The 19,255-nt window shown below is 44.4% G+C and overlaps 1 protein-coding gene across 2 annotated transcripts in view; it reads right to left on the minus strand.

The window, feature by feature from the left end:
- Positions 1–18,734, minus strand: part of LYPLAL1 (lysophospholipase like 1) — a 29,946-nt gene extending 11,212 nt beyond the window's left edge. The window contains exons 1-3 of one of the 2 annotated variants that reach the window (XM_035111358.2): positions 18,605–18,734; positions 13,124–13,223; positions 3,546–3,715 (exon numbers count right to left, since the gene is read on the minus strand). In XM_035111358.2, coding sequence (XP_034967249.2) covers positions 3,546–3,715; positions 13,124–13,223; positions 18,605–18,689 — 355 coding nt within the window. In that variant the 5' untranslated portion in view covers positions 18,690–18,734. Of the gene's footprint in view, positions 1–3,545; positions 3,716–13,123; positions 13,224–18,604 lie in introns of those variants that run through there. The other variant, XM_060272991.1, reaches the window with a different exon arrangement.
- Between the last annotated feature and the right edge of the window lie 521 nt (positions 18,735–19,255).

Here is a 19,255-nt window from a genome sequence, read left to right on the forward strand (position 1 = left end):
CAGTGTATTTTTATATTCTTCTCTGACTAGGAGCAGATCTCTGGGGTCTCAGAGGTCTTTTGTGACAACTACTTTGTGATCCTTTGAAAATGCAAACAAACCTTGGATCTCAGGGGTTCAACCTGAGACTTTCTGCACTCAAAGCATGTGCTCTGCGTTGAGCTATGGTCTGAACAGAGAATGAACTTAATGTGCATTAGCATAACGTATTTAAATAGACGAAAAAAGAAATGATGCTTAAAAACTGGCAGGTTGTTAAAAATGGAAAAAGTGACAATTATTAAACCAAGAGAAAGCTTGGCTCGAACTAGTCGAGTTATTGAAATGATGCTTACCAGTTGAATTACAGAGTTATTATTTTTTCACTTATGTAAGAAAAGAAGATGAGATCTTAAGATACAATATGTACTCACTGCATTACTTTATTCTTATTTTTAAAAATGGTGCGGTAATTCACCTGCTCTTTTTAAATAGCTCAAAAGGAAGTTTTCCTTGGGCAGCCACCAGTCAGCTCAGCCATCTCTGTGAAGCAGAGCAGTTCCACGCAAAAACATATTCTCCAAAAAGTGAATTTCCAGACAGAAAATGTCTCTCCTGAAGAGCCCCCTCCAAGACCTTGTTTTTCTGGGCCTCGGTGCAATGGGCTGTGTGTAGCTGCCCTCCCAGCCGGTCCTATGGGAGACACCTGCTCCTCTTCATATGCTTCAGTGTCAGCAGGTAAAATGGCAAAACCAGATCAAACAGACTCTGTGGACCATTTCCCACAAGCCAGGGCAATGAGCCACCAAGGCAAGGCAAACAGGGACCTTCAAAGAGCAGGGAGTGGCCAGATCCAGAAAGAAAACAGGCAAGGAGTATTTTGGCTCTATCGTTCAGGATCTTGGTGGCATCTGGATGGGATTTTAGACATTCCCACATTAAAAGCAAATTTTCTCAATATTGGATTATTCATTGGTGTGCTCTCAACACCAATTTCACTTAAATGTGAAGAGAACTTTTTCCTCATATGAGCACAGGAAGATCCCCAGTCACACATGAAGAGAGGGCATAGTATGTTGTCAACCTATGGGCTGTATTCTATCCACAGGTCCCATCAGTGCCAAGATTTACGCTTGAGAAGTGGGACTTTCCCCATCTTTCCTCCTAAAGCTGGACATTAACTTCCTTCTGCCTCTATACCACATATTCTCACATTTATAACATTGTTGATGTTAATTTTTTACATCTTTATTTTGGATCTTATGATTTATGTGGAAATTTTCCAGTTTGTATTTTTTGACGTTTTGTTTACTGTTTATGACTAGTTATGTTTGTAATTTTTTTATATGTTGTAAGCTGCCTTGCACATGGTTTGAACTTTGGAAAGGCGGCAAAAAATTAAACGATTGATTTACTCCTGTCAAATCAGCTTTGCACTTAGTTTTTGTGACTCCCCACCCCCACAGTCACTAGCTTAGGGGGTTCAAAATAGTTTTTATATTTGCATTTTTGTTATTGTATTGTGACATTGCTTCACTATGCTTCATAAGAAACGATTCATAAATGAAATAAAGAAAAAAGTTATCATCTTAAAAAAAAAATCCCTACAATAGTGAATTGAAGCCTGGTTTAGGCTGCAGGGTCGAAATCGGAGTTTCCCAAACTTGGGTCTCCAGCTGTTTTTGGACTGCAATTCCCATCATCCCTAGCTAGCAGGACCAGTGGTCAGGGATGATGGGAATTGTAGTCCAAAACAGCTGGAGACCCAAGTTTGGGAAACCCTGGTCTAAATGAATACTTCACAAGCAGCTTCCTCTCAAAGCGTAACCCCTAGGATTGAACCTCCTACTCTCGGTCTTTAATTAAACCTTAGCTAAACATTATTTAATTAAACCCTATCTAAACATTTTAGGTAGCCATGAAAAGTCAGTGTGTTTACTTAGGGCTTTTCACGTATTTCTGGCTTGTATTGCCACAATTCCTCTGAAACAGAAGCAGTGCTTCTACCGCCTCCCAGGAACACCATCTCATTCCTCCAAGAAGTGTGGTGTTGCATGCAGCAAGGAAAACCCAACACATGGACACCAGCTTGCTTCTTGCAATTGGGCCATCCAGCTGAATCTCATTCCTCCCTATCCCCTTTTTTTCCCTTTAATTAAAGTATGCCTATTAGAAGGTTAAGCCTGCAGTCAGGGACGGCACTGTTTTCTTAATCTTAACTTATGTACTGTGCCTGGAAAACCTGGAGCGCTTTCCAAATAAATTAGCATTATTCTTGTGCAGTTGCTAGCTCTTTCAACAGAGTTCTGCACAGCCGAACTTCCCGTTTTCAGATAATAAGATGGCATCTGTTCCAACTGCTGCTCCACTTCTTATCCCAACTGGGATGCAAAGAAAACCTATGTTAGGTGGTGTTGAGAGCACATGCCTTCAAAAGACCAATCTCAAATGAAGCAGATGATGGGTCTCCTCTTTGCAACAGAACCTCCGTGTTACGAATTCTGGTGAAACAGAACTTGCTTCCAACTATAATGTCAGAAGATAGCTTACTTACTTACTTATCAAACCTTTATTAGGCATTTTACAAATAAAACCATAAAAGAGAAAATCACATATAAGAGCCTTGAAATATATCAATAGGAGAATAGCATCTAGATCAAGGGAAGTAATAGTACCACTGTATTCTGCTCTGGTCAGACCTCACCTGGAGTACTGTGTCCAGTTCTGGGCACCACAGTTCAAGAAGGATACTGACAAGCTGGAACGTGTCCAGAAGAGGGCAACCAAAATGGCCAAAGGCCTGGAAACGATGCCTTATGAGCAATGGCTTAGGGAACTGGGTATGTTTAGTCTGGAGAAGAGAAGGTTAAGGGTGATATGATAGCCATGTGCAAATAAATAAAAGGATGTCATATAGAGGAGGGAGAAAGGTTGGTTTCTGCTGCTCGAGAGAAGCGGACACGGAGCAATGGATTCAAACTACAAGAAAGAAGATTCCACCTCAACATTAGGAAGAACTTCCTGACAGTAAGAGCTGTTCGGCAGTGGAATTTGCTACCAAGGAGTGTGGTGGAGTCTCCTTCTTTGGAGGTCTTTAAGCAGAGGCGTGACAGCCATATGTCAAGAATGCTTTGATGGTGTTTCCTGCTTGTCAGGGGGTTGGACTGGATGGCCCTTGTGGTCTCTTCCAACTCTATGATTCTATGATTCTATATATAAAAAGGCAGCAGTTGGCTACATAGACTGTAGAATCTGTTGTTTTCCCTGTTAACCTGCTCCTTGGAGGACTGCTACAAAAAACTCGGCTACCCCTGCCGTTACCCTTTGGTCAACCTCAGATAGGCAGAACCCCACACTTTCACCTTGCTGGGGTTCCAGACCACCCAAAAGAGGGGACAGCTGAAGATAGCACCAAAAAGCCATTAGCACAACCCCTACCTAAGCATTCAGGGATTCCTTGGCTGCTCAAAGCCTCTATAACCACTCACCACATTCCCCGGTTTGGCTCCACTCACAGGATGAGCTCTCTTACAAATGTCAAATATTTTCTTCTTTCTAAATCTTACCCAAGAGTATCCTGTTCTTTCCAATGCCGCTTTTAACTTCATCATCAATCAAACTCGTAAGTGCTTGACACATTGAGTCAATGGTTTCAATATGTTCCGGGCAATCATTAGAGATCTTATATCTGTCATGCCACACGTTGGATAAGGACCCTCTCATCGGTGTATATGGTCTGGAAGAAAAGTCGATGAAAAACATGCAAGAAGAAAACTGTAATATATAGCCATGGAAATCAGGAAGCCATGCTACGTCCTAGGGCCTCTCCATGTGCGCCAGGGCGGGGGTGGTGATGGATGGCTGTCACTCAGCCACCCAGGTAAGGCTCAAATTACGGGTGGCTGTCTTAGTAATTTAGAGGGAATATATGTCAAGAAGGGATGGCTGTGTTAGGGAAGAAGTCCATTGCCCCAAGCAATTGTACCTAGATGGGTTCGTTGTTACAACTCATCAGATCTTACAGAGTGAAAAAGGCAGTCAATGGGAAAGCCAGAGATTTAGGGTAGAATAGTAAGTTTTACTTAACATCAAGGTCTTGGGCCAATGGATGGAGCCACAGACCAGACTTGGCCTCAGGTTCTCTTTACAGCTATGAATACAGCAGGTGGATTTAGTTTGCTGTTTGTATCACGTTCCTAATGGAGATTTCCACAAGGTGAACAAGACCATATTTACTTTGAATGTAAAACATACGGCAGAAATTCTTTATTTGGCTTTTTAAGCCCTTCCAGTAATCTAGACCACAGACAGCCCTGGTATTAAGATACACAGTAAGTGGAGCTGCGTATGTTTGTGTGTGATACCATTAAGACCAGTGTATAAAATCAACCAAGCAACAGCACCACCATATTGAATTGTTGACTTGCTTTGGAGGCTAGGTACCTGCGATTCTCTCGGTTTAGAAGAACTAGGAGATTAAAAAGAGCCCCAAGTGTACCATGTCTCTCTGCTTGTAGCAAAACTTTAATGTGTTTTCACATATTATATCAAATTGCCATGTTGTATCCTTGGGGGTCCAAGGATTACACCAACACATGAAGGTGGTGAATGGATGCAAGGATCCTGAGTGAGAGACAGGGAAGGGAAGACCTCCCAGGTTGAGAGACTGGGAGAAGAAAGGAAAGCTCCCAGGTGAGAGAGCTGGTAGGGTCTACCACTTTCTGTGTGAGATGAGTCAAGAGATCCCTTTGAGAGAGGACTCTGTGTTTTCTTTTCTCTTTCTCTGTTTTTATTTAGATAAATAAAAAAATTCCTTCAGTAGCACCTTAAAGACCAACTAAGTTTTTATTTTGGTATGAGCTTTCGTGTGCATGCACACTTCTTCAGATACGCTGACTTCTGTTTCAGCGTATCTGAAGAAGTGTGCAGACTCTTCTGTTTCAGCGTATCTGAAGAAGTGTGCATGCACACGAAAGCTCATACCAAAATAAAAACTTAGTTGGTCTTTAAGGTGCTACTGAAGGAATTTTTTTATTTTGCTTTGACTCAGACCAACACGGCTACCTACCTGTAACTAAATTTATTTAGATAAGTTTATTTTATCTTATTATTTCATAAAAAGCTTTAACAAAATCTTACGGAAAAAGAAAACCCCCCTCAAATTACTCTGTTGTATGCTCCCTTGGCAACATCTGCTTTAAAGGTGGCATATAAAAGATTATAATGAATAATAAATACAACTTTTCAGTGCCTGTTCATGATTTCCTTGGTTGCTCCCTACGTGGTGCATATTGGCCCATTCCTATATGAGACTGCATCCCTTTGGATTATCATTTTCGATAGATGACTTGAACAGCATCTGTAAATGTGGTTCCTCCTTAATGACAACTGATTTAGGAACTGCAGGTGTACCAGAATTTATACTCGTTGACTATGGGGTTTATAACAGCTTGTGGGTACGGCTTTGGTTTGAAATTGCAGTGCAATTTCCCACTAAAGGAGACAGTTTACAAACCTTCCATGCCCATATTTCTATGCGACTAAAACTATTCCATGTTAAATGTATGGAAGCTGTGTTAAAGGTGGCTTAGGTAAAGGGAAGGTAAAGGGACCCCTGACCATTAGGTCCAGTCGTGACCGACTCTGGGGTTGCCCGCTCATCTCGCATTATTGGCCGAGGGAGCCGGCGTATAGCTTCCAGGTCATGTGGCCAGCATGACAAAGCCGCTTCTGGCAAACCAGAGCAGCACATGGAAACGCCGTTTACCTTCCCGCTATAGCGGTTCCTATTTATCTACTTGCATTTTGACGTGCTTTCGAACTGCTAGGTTGGCAGGAGCTGGGACCAAGCAACGGGAGCTCACCCCATCACAGGGATTCGAACCGCTGACCTTCTGATCAGCAAGCCCTAGGCTCAGTGGTTTAACCACAGCGTCACCTGGGTCCCTCAAAGGTGGAGTCCCTCAAAGGTAAATACTTTAACCCAAGAGATGTCACCACTGTGTGTAATTTGATCTTCATTAACCCAATGCAATTGGATCATAGTTACCACAATGCACATATGGAACTCCCCTTTTCATACAGAGCTCCCCTGTTCTTTTCAAAATGTGCAGCCATTCCTCCGAAAGTCTGTATCCTTTGCCTCCATTAACGCTAATGGTACCCTGCCTGACCCTTTTGCACATCACCTGCTCTTCTAAATCAGAATGCAAGAGAAGGTTTAGTTCAAAATGCATGTGCTTAAACAGTGGGTGGTGTCCCCTTCTCATCTTTCTTTTTTTAAGTGTAACAGAAAAAAGAATTTGTAGCTCACTCCTTCCAAGAAGCTCTGGAACTCAGCCTAGTTCCAGGACTATCAATCCAGTTTAGCAGCAAAATAAAACATTTGTCAGGTAAGGGACAATACAGTGTGGATCTGAAGCCTAATTTTAATGGGCAATTAGGCTGTGCAGAGAAGCAAACACTGCACTTTTATTATTATTATTTTTAAAGAAGCAGCCAGCAGAGCCTTTTCTTGCAAACTGTGTGTGCTAAATCTGGGTAGACGTGGCTATAGTAAAGATGCCATTCCTTCAACGACAGAACAAAGAGGTTTCTTTTCTTTTCTTGACGTCCCTCTTTGTGTGGATTAATCCGCTGGTACTAGCTCCTGACGTCTCTTGGCTCTCATCCCATTGGCAAAAGAAGCGTTCGCCATCAGCACCGATGCCAACGTTTTCAACCACCACTCTGAAGAGCAGATTAATGTATGTGCGCCTGCAAAAATAACAATCTAAAAATGTCAGCTCTGCTTCTTCATTGTAATAAATGCCGTCTGCTGAAATTTCTTCTGCTTCCATCAGCCCTGGGCAGGACCCAACCAAAGTTACACAATGTTTAAAGTGTCCCTGATTTCAACGTGAGTTGATTTAACCACTTGGCCTGAGATCTCATCCATTTTAGTTCTTCACCCATCAAAGATGGATGCGTATGCTTAATTACTTTCCTGAATCTCCGCCTAAGGCTTTGCAGTAAGGTTTTCCAGTTTCCATGTCCATATGCTGTAAAGCCAAGCCGACTTCAAAACCTCAAAACATCATTAAAAAGGATTAAAATAATTTCTAACACAAAAAAGAAGCCTTCCTCTACTAGAAACAGCAATATACTTTAAACCTGCCCCTGTATCACTTCTTTGGCTCCAAACTTTCAGAAAATTTAGGATGCAAGAATTAATGGATTGGTTTTTAAGTATAAGCTAGAATGCATTTCAGGTTTATATATATGCAGGGATAAAGCTGGCAATATAAAATTCCTCAGGGACTATCTAGGCACCCAAACTTTCAATAAGCATATATATAATATTAAAAGCTAGAAACCCACCGAATATTACACTGTGAATGCCTGAACCAAGGGCAACTAAAAGACTCCAGGAGAGGAGGAAGAACTCAGTACTTGCCCTTGGGGAATCCTGGGGCAACTACGATCATTTTAATCTCTTTACTGCATACCCTCCAGAAGCAAAAACTACAACGTCTAAGAGAAAGAATTCAAGTACACCTGGTGCTAGTTTTACTAGCTTCCTCCTGGAAGAACTGACTTACACATCGGTGTAAACACACCTCTTTCTTCTCTCTACTTGATTTCCGTATACTTGGCTGATCGGCTGTTGGGTTTTTCTCTTTGCATGGTCCATTCACACATGTAAATCATCACTTGATCTTGCAGTTATAAAAGTACTGAATAAAATCATAAATGAATGGAGCCTCCAAAACATAAGTTTTTGCCTTTTGGGGTTACCTGGATGTTGTGACGAGAAATAACACATTTCTGGATAGGGAGACAAATTGTAAGGTGCCCAGAATATAGAGTTCTAAAATCTCTAGTGAAATTTGCACAACTGGGCCCAACAGGCTTAGGTTTTGCCTGAATTAGCTGAGAACCCATAGCCCTCCAAATGTTTGACTACAACTCTTATAAGGGAACTCTCTAACGCTGCCTGCCTAAAACCATCCATTTGCCAAAAGCAAAGAGATCCAGAAGAAAAGAAATGCAGAGACTTGAACTTCTCTTGTGATTCACTGATGCACCACAAAACAGAACCAAAGTACAGGAACCCCTGACTCCCTTGTAGACATCTATAAAGATCTCAATCCAGACAAGACTGTGTTGGTTGAGGTTGGTGAACAGAGATGGGAATTAATGAAATATTTGCTTGAGAATCTGGGTGGGTACTATGCACTGGAATCTTGCCGGCACAATTTTACTGATCCAGCCCAGTTATGATTTTTAAAAAGCTACTGTGGATCAAGTAGCTGCCAATATACCTGAAACAGGCCCAAACTGACTAGTGTTGGTGCTGACCTTTAAAGCTCTAAATGGCCTTGGCCCAGTAGACCTGAAGGAGCGTCTCCACCCCCATCGTTCAGCCTGAGGTCCAGCTCTGAGGGCCTTTTGGTGGTTCCCTCACTGTGAGAAGTGAGGTTACAGGGAACCAGGCAGAGGGCCTTCTCAGTGGTGGCACCCTGTGGAATGCCCTCCCATCAGATGTCAAAGAAATAAACAACTATCTGACTTTTAGAAGACATCTGAAGGCAGCCCTGTTTAGGGAAGCTTTTAATGTTTCAAGTTTTATTTTGTTTTTAGTGTTCTGTTGGGAGCCGCCCAGAGTGGCTGGGGAAACCCAGCCAGATGGGTGGGGTATAAATATTATTATTATTATTATTATTATTATTATTATTATTATTATTAGTGATTCTGTACCCTGGCCAGAGAAGGAGCAAGGGACCTTCTATGAGAAGCTCGAGGTGGGGTAAGTGGGGGTCTGCATTGCTCTGTAAGCTCAGGCAGGGCCAGCTCACACTTCTCTGCAATGCCATTTTCCAGGGCTCCACAAATATTTACTCAAATGAAAAGAGATCAAAATTCTTTGCAAAATGTATCCCAAAAAACACATAAGTTATCTGTTGGTTATTGAAAAGAGCACATGTCTCTGCTTACTGATAGGTTAACTCTGGATTTGCAGCAGGAAGAATTCCAAGAAAGAAGTGCTACATAACGCAAAGATTCTTTGACCTAGATTTGCCGATGGGGAAACAGAAAAAGGTATGGCATAGTTATTTCAAAAAAAGTCGAGACGACATAATTTTAACTTGACCACGTTAGCTGCTACAATGCCAATTTAAACTATCGCTTTCTATTTAACAGAAAGGCAACAACAACAAAAGGAGCGCTCTTCTGCTCAAATTTAGACATTTAAAAGAAAACAAAACGCTAAAGTCACACTTCCAGCAGCTGAAACATAAATTTGCATCTATGTCTGCCCCGTTTGCTTTTAAAAACCACTTGGACAGACGTGGCAGCGCATGGTATTTTTTTAAAGCCCTGACTTCAGTTACAGCACATTTACTCACAATGATCGAAAAGACAAAAAAAAAGATTAAGATTGCAATCTTGTGCAGCTTTACCTGAAAAAAAGCCTCACTAAACATAGTGGGACTTGCTTCTGAGTAAGCATGTCTTTGATTACGCTAGAAGTTATATTTAACCACTGAAAGTTGATGCAGTTGTTATTTCTACATCTCCCTTAATTCGATGACTCATGCAAATGCAAACCGTAATTCCCAGCCGGTAAGTTTGCCAGCGTTTGCAAAAGTATCGTTTGGCCACAACTATGAACCTTCTAGAACTCTGCTTTCGAAAAACACATCCCTTAAATTTACCTCCTGCATGCAAACCAGAGGGAGGGAGGCTCCCCTTTAAGTTGTTATCGACTATCAATTCCCATCAGCCGCAGCCAGCAATCCCAGGGGTGGGTCACGGGCAATTGGGGGAGGGGGCACACTTCCTCATGTCAGATGTAAGCACTGGCTAACGCACTATGTCCTTGGACCCAGCGACAGGAGATCCCTGAGAACAGTACATGGGCAGGGGGAAGTTGTTCCAGCTGGATTGCTTGCTTGCATGGAAGGAAGGAATGGAAAAGACCCCATGAGTCTTGCGGCTCCTTCAATGCTATCCCTTGTGGCCTGAATCAGCTCAATGGACCCAACACATGTTTTAACTGGCTTACCCATGCTAGAATCCCTGTGTTACCAAGTGCCGGCTTTTTGTGAATGTTAACAGCTGTACTTCTCTTGCTTTCCTTCTGATGCCACTATTTATACTATGGTGTGTGTGTGTGTGTGTATGTGGTTGGCCTCTTGGTGGTCTCTGTGGGATCTGATTGGCCATTGTGAGAACTAGATGGGATGCTGGCCTGGTTCAGCAGGCTCTTAAGTGTGTATAACACACAAAACACACCCACCCACCCACCCACACGGTAAGACCTCATGCATCTGATGAAGTAGTCCAGTGTTTCCCCAACTTCCGCTGTTGAGGGCCGGTGCTGCCAGCATCGATTGCGCTGCGGGCCAGAGCATGTGGGAGCACGTGCCCATATGTGTGCGCCCACGCGATTTCCGGTGCACTTCCAGGTCACCGGGACACCAGAAGTAGCTTGTGCGCATGTGCTTGGGCCTCCTCCGGCCCAGAAGTGCGTCGGAAACAATGCTTCCGCATGCGCACAAGCTATTTCTGATGCTCTGGAGACCCGGAAGTAGGTAGCTGTGCCGTGCCGCGCAGTTAAGAGTGGGCGGCGGCAGGGGTCGCCAGGGGCCGCATAAAAGAGCCTTGTGGGCCGGATCTGGGCCCCCCGGGCCTTAGTTTGGGGAAGCCTGAAGTAGTTAGTCCGTAAAAGTGTATGCCAGGCATCCCCAAACTGCGGCCCTCCAGATGTTTTGGCCTACAACTCCCATGATCCCTAGCTAACAGGACCAGTGGTCAGGGATGATGGGAATTGTAGTCCAAAACATCTGGAGGGCCGAAGTTTGGGGATGCCTGGTGTATGCCATTTTCAATCTGTTAGTCCTTTGGGGCCACAAGACTCTCTGTTAATGTTTCAAGGGACCTTACAGTTCCTGTTGCAGCCCAAAAGTCTGCCTGTCATAGCACAGTTTGGGAATCACAGATTTACACCGAATTCTGACTGTGGGAAGACAGCCTATACTTAAAAGTATTCCCCCCAGATGTTTATCATATCGGTTGATGAGTTTTCCAGGCAAACTCTGCCATGCTGGCCTTGTCGCTGAAAGGGAGCTGTGGTTGCACTGCTTAAAAAAGAAGGAAAAAAGAAGGCTCTGCCTACTTTTCACACAGACCTGGCAACATGGCATCACAAAACCTAAAATATTCCCACCCACAAATTGATGCCTGTGCTGCAATTGGCATGCTCTGTATGCTAATCATTGACTTAGTGGCACAGCAAATCTTAGGGCTGCACAGCTGGCACCAGGGAGACTGAATCAGGTTAATTCCAGTAATTCAGATTAATTAATTAGTGGATCAAAAAAAAAAAAAACAGCTTTCGAGAGCCAACACTGCACAGAGTGTTATGCTACATTAGCTATTTCTGCCATTCACCCTGATTGGACTTGCCTTCCTCAGCATCATTAATAAAGGTCTCAATAACAGCAGTACATTAAAGCCCAAAGAGAGAGAGAGAGAGAGAAGGAAGGAAGGAAGGAAGGAAGGAAGGAAGGAAGGACAGCGGCTTTAGAAAGGCTTCCTCTTATCTCTGGGAAACAGTGGTGTCAGGCTCACTGCAGGTAACTCAGGAAATGTGAATGGGGTTGAAATTGTGAGAGCGCTGAAGCCAAAGATCCTAACAAGAGCCATTTATTAAAAAAACAAATATAGAAATTGAGTATTAATTTTTATTTTTTTCTAGGGGGTAGTATACACATGTGCACATGTGGGGGGGGCGGGCGTCACAATTACATGTACTGCAAAATCGTGAAATAATTGCTCTAATGTTTGTTTGTTTTTAAGAATAAAAAGCTTTATTGTTCCACTTCAAAAAGCACTTGCATAAATGCTCTCTGGAGGCTTTGACACTAAGATTGTTTTCAGATGGAGGATGCTGGATTTATCAATTAACTAGGGAACCTGTATTGCTATTCATACCGAGGGATAATTCATGGAGAACCCCAGTACATAATGAAGAGCAGAGGTAGAGTGTTCTGCCCTCCTCCTTTAAGTGGTTAATTATCAGAAGTCAAAGCCTACCTCTGTCATCAAATAATAATAATAATAATAATAATAATAATAATAATAATAATAATAATATATTATTTATACCCCGCCCATCTGGCTGGGTTTCCCCAGCCACTCTGGGTGGCTTCCAACCGAATTATTAAAAACAGTACAGCATCAAACATTAAAAACTTCCCTAAACAGGGCCGCCTTCAGTTGTCTTCTAAAAGTAAAATAGTTGCTTGCCTTGACATCTGCTGGGAGGGTGTTCCACAGGGTGGGTGCCACTACCGAGAAGGCCCTCTGTCTGGTTCCCTGTAACCTCACTTCTCGCAATGAGGGAACCACCAGAAGGCCCTTGGTGCTGGACCTCAGTGGGGGTGGAGACGCTCCTTCAGGTATACAGGATCAAGGCCGTTTAGGGCTTTAAAGGTCAGTACCAACACTTTGAATTGTGCTCGGAAACGTACTGGGAGCCAGTGTAGATCTTTCAGGACCGGTGTTATGTGGTCCCAGCGGCCACTCCCCAGTCACCAGTCTAGCTGCCACATTCTGGATTAATTGCAGTTTCTGGGTCACCTTCAAAGGTAGCCCCACATACAGCGCATTGCAGTAGTCCAAGTGGGAGATAACTAGAGAATGCACCACTCTGGCGAGACAGTCCGCGGGCAGGTAGGGTCTCAGCCTGCGTACCAGATGGAGCTGGCAAACCGCTGCCCTGGACACAGAATTGACCTGCACCTCCATGGACAGCTGTGAGTCCAAAATGACTCCCAGGCTGCGCACCTGGTCCTTCAGGGGCACAGTTACCCCATTCAGGACCAGGGAGTCCTCCACACCTGCCCGCCACCTGTCCCCCCAAAACAGTACTTCTGTCTTGTCATCAACCTCAATCCGTTAGTATACATCTTACAACTTGCCATCACACTGGGGGTAAATGTGAATGTCACAACATATCTGGAGAAAAGTAGTTTTGCAAATTCAACTTAGGACATATCTGCAAACTTTTATGTCATATAGTTACAACCTTAACAACAAACAGTTTTTAAAGAAGGGAATAAAGGAAGGCTAGTATGAAAATGCATTAAAGAAATACCTGGCAGGAGCTGTTGGATAAATGACTTTTATATGCTGGAAAGACAAATCGTGACTCAAAACCCCTTTGATCCAGTCTCTTAATCCTTGGCCGGTATCACCTAAGAAATACAGAAAGATAAAGGCTACTTTAGATATCTACACAATGCCAAAGGCCAGGCCTGTTCTTCGTAATACACAGATATAGAATTGCATTATCCAAGAGAAAAACAGAACGTCATCTGGACAAATGTGCTCAGCCTTATTGGATTTCAGGATAACTAACCACTCAGTGACCAAGTTCAGGTGATCATTCCCGGCTCCATACGCTATGGAGCTGAGACTCCTCCCCCAGTGCCCTTCCCAATTCTTTTGTTATAGATCAGTTTTTGTGCAAAGAGCCTGGCTTGTATTAAGCCAGATAACTAAAGCAGGGAACACTGCCTTAACATCAGTTAACAAACCATGAAAATAAGCCAGGATCACATTATCCAAAGATTACCCCAAACAGATTCCCAGGTGAGCACATCTGGTTTTGTGATAGTTGGATGGCTTTTGTCTCCCAATTTTGCAAACTGGTGAAACCAAAGCTCCTCTTTTATGAATAACAATTATCAATTACATATGAGTATATTGGAGGAAAATATTGTTAAGGGAAAGGAAGGCAAGTCAGAAAGCTTAACAAGTTTGTGTATTTGAACTTCTTGTAGGAACTTTTCATAACAAGAGGAGTCTAGGCCAATGGACCATCTACTCCCATTGCATCCTGCTCTCACAGGGGCAAACCAGATAATGATATTTTTTTATTAGATGCTTGTGAGAAATTGGCAAGCAGGACCCAGGCACAAGAGCAGTCTCCCCTCCAAGAGTCCAGCAAACGGTAATCAGCATGACTGCTTCTGTCTATGGAAGCAGAGCACAGCCATCATGGCTAGTACCCACTGTCAGCTCTTTCCTACCTCCATGAATCTGTCCAATCTTCTTCTGATGCCTAATAATAATAATAATAATAATAATTTAGTTATACCCCACCCATCTGGCTGGGTTTCCCCAGCCACTCTGGGCGGCTCCCAACCAAATATTAAAAACACAATATAGCATTACACATTAATATATAATGCTATATTACACATTCCCTAAACAGGGCTGCCTTCAGAGGTCTTCTAAAAGTAAGATAGTTGCTTATTGACCTGATGGGAGGGTGTTCCACAGGGCAGGTGCCACTACCGAGAAGGCCCTCTGCCTGGTTCCCTGTAACCTCACTTCTTGCAGTGAGGGAACATCCAGAAGGCCCTCGGAGCTGGACCTCAGTGTCCGGGCTGAATGATGGGGGTGGAGACGCTTCTTCACATATACGGGGCCAAAGCTGTGGAGGGCTTTAAAGGTCAGCACCAACACTTTGAATTGTGCTTGGAAACATACTGGGAGCCATTGTACCTAGCTGTTTCAGGACCAGTGTTATATGGTATGAAATTGCAGTTTCCGAGTCACCTTCAAAGGTAGCACCTTCAAAGGTAACCCCTGCAGTAGTCCAAGCAGGAGATAACTAGAGCATACACCACTCTGGCGAGACAGTCCACAGGCAGGTAGGGTCTCAGCCTGTGTACCAAATGGAGCTGGTAGACAGCTGTCCTGGACACAGAATTTACCTGCGCTTCCATGGACAGGGCGGGTGCCACAACCGAGAAGGCCCTCTGCCTGGTTCCCTGTAACTTGGCTTCTCGCAGCAAGGGAACCGCCAGAAGGCCCTTGGCACTGGACCTCAGTGTCCGGGCAGAGCGATGGAGGTGGAGACGCTCCTTCAGGAATACTGGATCGAGGCCGTTTAGGGCTTTAAAGGACAGCACCAACACTTTGAATTGTGCTCGGAAACGTACTGGGAGCCAATGCAGGTCTTTCAAGACCGGTGTTATGTGGTCTCGGCGGCTACTCCCAGTCACCAGTCTAGTTGCCGCATTCTGGATTAATTGTAGTTTCCGGGTCACCTTCAAAGGTAGCCCCACATAGAGCGCATTGCAGTAGTCCAAGCGAGAGATAACTAGAGCATGCACCACTCTGGCGAGACAGTCCGCAGGCAGGTAGGGTCTCAGCCTGCGTACCAGATGGAGCTGATAAACAGCTGCCCTGGATACAGAATTTACCTGCGCTTCCATGGACAGCTGTGAGTCCAAAATGACTCCCAGGCTGTGCACCTGGTCCTTCAGGGGCACAGTTACCCCATTGAGGACCAAGAACAGTATTTCTGTCTTGTCAGGATTCAACCTCAATCTGTTAGCCACCTTCTATTCTCCAACCACCTCCAGGCACTCACACAGGACTTCACTGTCCTCAATGGTTCTGATTCCTCACTTGGGATACCCAGAAATTGGCATTCAGAGGTATAATGCTTCTGGCAGTGACTCATGGCCTGATACTGTGCCATCCCATCCTTTGGTCCTCTTTCCCCCTCAGTTGCAATATCCTGAAATCTACACAGCAAGGGGGTATGAGACAAGGGGCTCAGAGTTCATACTCTGTATAAATTTTCACTTGAGCAACAGATGTTGTCTCTGGGCCTCGTACTCGCAACTACAGCCCCCCCCCCCCCGATTTCCATGAAAAACGATCCCTTATAAACACAAGTTTACACTCAGGTAGTAAAAACATTTTAAACAACTTTAGAGTGCTATAACCCCTTTCGCACTTTTTTTTGTAAAAAAATAAAATAAAAGTTTATTTAAAACCACATCTAAAAGCCTTTGATCTAGTTCACCTATGCAAACACTACAAATGAAAGGGCTGGAAGAGGATAGCACCTGCCGAGGAATAACAATCTCAGCATGCCTGTGGTCAGGTAAACAAGGTAGCCCTAGGGTGATGAAAGTTTCGCAGGCGCTAAAGTACTCTGAGGCGGAGCACGTGCTGTCCACACATACCGTCTGTCCCCAAAAGCAACTTAGAAATCAGTGCACGCTGAAAGGCAATGGAAACGCTGAATGCAGGCACTTCTAAGGTGCAACTGCTTTTGGCACTGTTGCAGCTAGGAAGTGGATATCAACATGGAGCGAGATGCCAGGCCACAGGAAGAATGTCAATTTGACCTGTCCCCCTAAATGCGCTTCCAGATCATCACTAATTTTGAGTAGGATTCAATTATATACTGTCAAATTCTGGTTGTGCAATTTAAGGCCATTTGTAGCTCTTGCGCAACAAACCTGCTTCCCCAACAGAACTATTGTTTTTACTGTAGCTTTAGGTTTGCAATAAGGAAGTCGCAGGAAAATGCGGCGGAAAGTGTGGGATAACATTTTAATACAATGTTGTGCAATCTCTTCGTAAACAAACAAGTTCGAATGATCATTTGAAAGTCAACGTCATCTAATCTCCCTGCAAACAAATCAGGATGCTCAATAAACAGGTAGTCTGGCAGTGCCCTTAGATGCTAACTTCCAGAAGTACTAAACTGAACTGCAATGCACACCCATATACCAGATCCAACCAATTTTCTGTCTAGAACAGTGTATATTGACTGGCAGCGGCTGTTCACAGTTTCACAGAAGGGTCTGCCCCAACCCTACCTAGAGTTGGGAGGAACTGAACCCAGGGCTTTTTACTTGCAAGGCATGCGCTCTATCACAAAACTGCAGTCTTTCCTCTAAACAGGTGTCAAAAGGGCAACTTGCTTGAAGGAAAACCTTTGTCACTCCAAAAGACAGACAGTAGAAATCATAAAAGTACAGTGGTGCCTCGACTCACTAATTTAATCCGTTCCGAAGGCACCTTCGTAGGTCAAAAAATTCGTAAGTCGAAAAACGCCACTGGAAACGCGGTTTCCCATAGGAATGCATTGGAAATGGAAAAATTTGTAAGTCAAAGCAACCCCATCTAAAAATTCGTAAGTCGGAAAAACCCTATATAAAACCGCCGCGGTTTCCGTGTGCGGCCATTTGCTCCATTCGTAAGTCGAAAAATTCAGTTGTCGAGTCATTCGTAAGTCGAGGTACCACTGTAAGTCCCACCGAGTTTAACAGGTCTTACACCCAGATAAGTGGCTGTATGATTGCAAAGATTCACAGGTGACAAGGCACACTGCAGGAGTAAGGAGCTCCTTTGCTGACATTTTCCTTTTTAAAGAAAAGGCTGCCCAAACACTTTCTAGCTTCTGACAAACTAAATATACAATGTAAAATCAAACTGCAACACAGTTCCCCATATCTACCAGAGGCGGTACTGCACAAGTTGCCACTAGCAAAGTCACAGTCACTGTCCAATAGGGGCTTATGCTGCCAGGTTCAACACAGCAGCTACAATGGGAAAAGGAATGCCAGCTGTAGAAATTCAAACATATCCCCAAGGTCTGAAACACTGCTGTTCGGGGGCATGTTCACAAAAGCAGTTCCTATTTCCATATAATTTGGTATATCATCATGTGCGCGTATGGGGGATATTTAATGTGAATTAAAGCTGTTTATGCAAGTGCAGCCATAACCATTCCCATGCCTGCAGTGGCTTGTAAGAGCAAAGCCAGAAGTAAAACTGAACATGACACGTATGGGTGAATCTGCTCTGTGTATAGAATATGCAAAAAATATCACTGCAGCTTCTTCTATATAGCTGAATAAACCTTCCACTGATAAAATTCTCCTTTCACACTCATCCAAAACAGCCAATACACAAAGAATGGGTGCTCTGCAGATATTGCTGGGACTACTGCTCCTGTCACTCCTAGCTATTGGCTATGCTGGCTGGGACTGATGGGTGACTGATTCCAATAACACCAGAATGGTCAATTTCCCAAGCCCTAGTTTAAAAGATCACCACCCAGATGTAAAATGACAGGTAATGGTCTACACCATGCACTTGAAGCACATCCAGTGCTCATTTAAAGCATGTGATTCCCCCCCCCAAAGAACCCTGGGAACCATAGCTTGCTTAGGGTGCTGGGAATTTTAGCTGTGAGGGGGAAACGGCCATCCCCAGGATCCCCTGGGGGAAGTCACGTGCTTTAAATGTGCACCGGATGTGCTTTGAATTCATGCTGCAACGTTGACCATAGGGCTAGGCACAACTTTCATCCAGCAATGTGCCACCCGAGGGCATCCCCATCTCTGCCAATTCATCCAGGATTGAGACCACCTTTCAGGCTGGCTTGAACTTCTGAAACCTTTCTTTTCAAGAAGAGCAGTGGACACTCTCTTGGGAGCTGGTGGGAGGTTTTTTTTTTAAAGCAAAGGTTGGATGACCATCTGTCATAGATGCTTTTTGAGATTCCTGCACTGCAGAGGGTTGGACTAGATGACCCTCGGGGGACCCTTCAAACTCTACAACTTCATGATATCTTGCACAAAGAAGGAACAAAAGCCAGTATATATAAAACACCCAACTCTCTTCTCCCTATCAACCCTTTCCGTGCGCCTTTGCTGTGAAATGGCACCGCAACCAGCCCACCCCCTTATTGACGAAGCTTGGAGAGGCTTCCGCGGTGGCGCCCCCTGCAGACCGCTCTGCGGTCGGACTCATCCACCTGAGCCGTGGAGGAAGACGACAGAAGCCGTGTGTCTCCCCGCGGGGGCCACCACGCTCCTCTGCAGCGCCGCCGGAGCCGCCATGGCTGTCCCAACCCTCCGGAGAAAAGGGGCGGCCAAGGCGCACAGCGCCGGCGCGTCGCAGGGAAAGTCCGCGCGCTTCTATTGGAGGAGGAAGCCCTTTGCGAAAAAGCGCAGGCGCGGCTGCCGCTCTGGGGGAGGCGGCTGGGAAGAAAAGCGAATGCGGGTAGGCTGCGCAGCTCCGTCCAGCGCTGGGTTAGAGGTGCTGGAAGCTATATTGCAAGCCGTGGATTGAAATGCGCCTAACTCCGCGTGGTATTGCAACGTTAGAAGAAGACGAGGGGAACTGCAGGGGAGAGTTGCTTTTTCCTTCTTCTTTTTAACAGTGCAGTCTCATACTTAACATCAATATTTCCCATTGACATCAACGGGGCGTATCCCAAGGGACTCGACATAGGATTGCAACCTTCTGGAGATGTTTGCTTTCATTAGCAAAAAGGCAGTTGTAATGTGGGTTGATAATATGCAGTAAGATAATAGGCAGTAAGAAAGTATTTGGTTGAATTTCACTTAATCATAAGGGGCACAGTATTGGAAGCTGCCTTGTAGGACCATAGAATCATAGAGTT

The sequence above is a fragment of the Zootoca vivipara genome, chromosome 3 (assembly GCF_963506605.1).
Source record: "Zootoca vivipara chromosome 3, rZooViv1.1, whole genome shotgun sequence".
NCBI classification, from domain to species: Eukaryota; Metazoa; Chordata; class Lepidosauria; order Squamata; family Lacertidae; genus Zootoca; species Zootoca vivipara.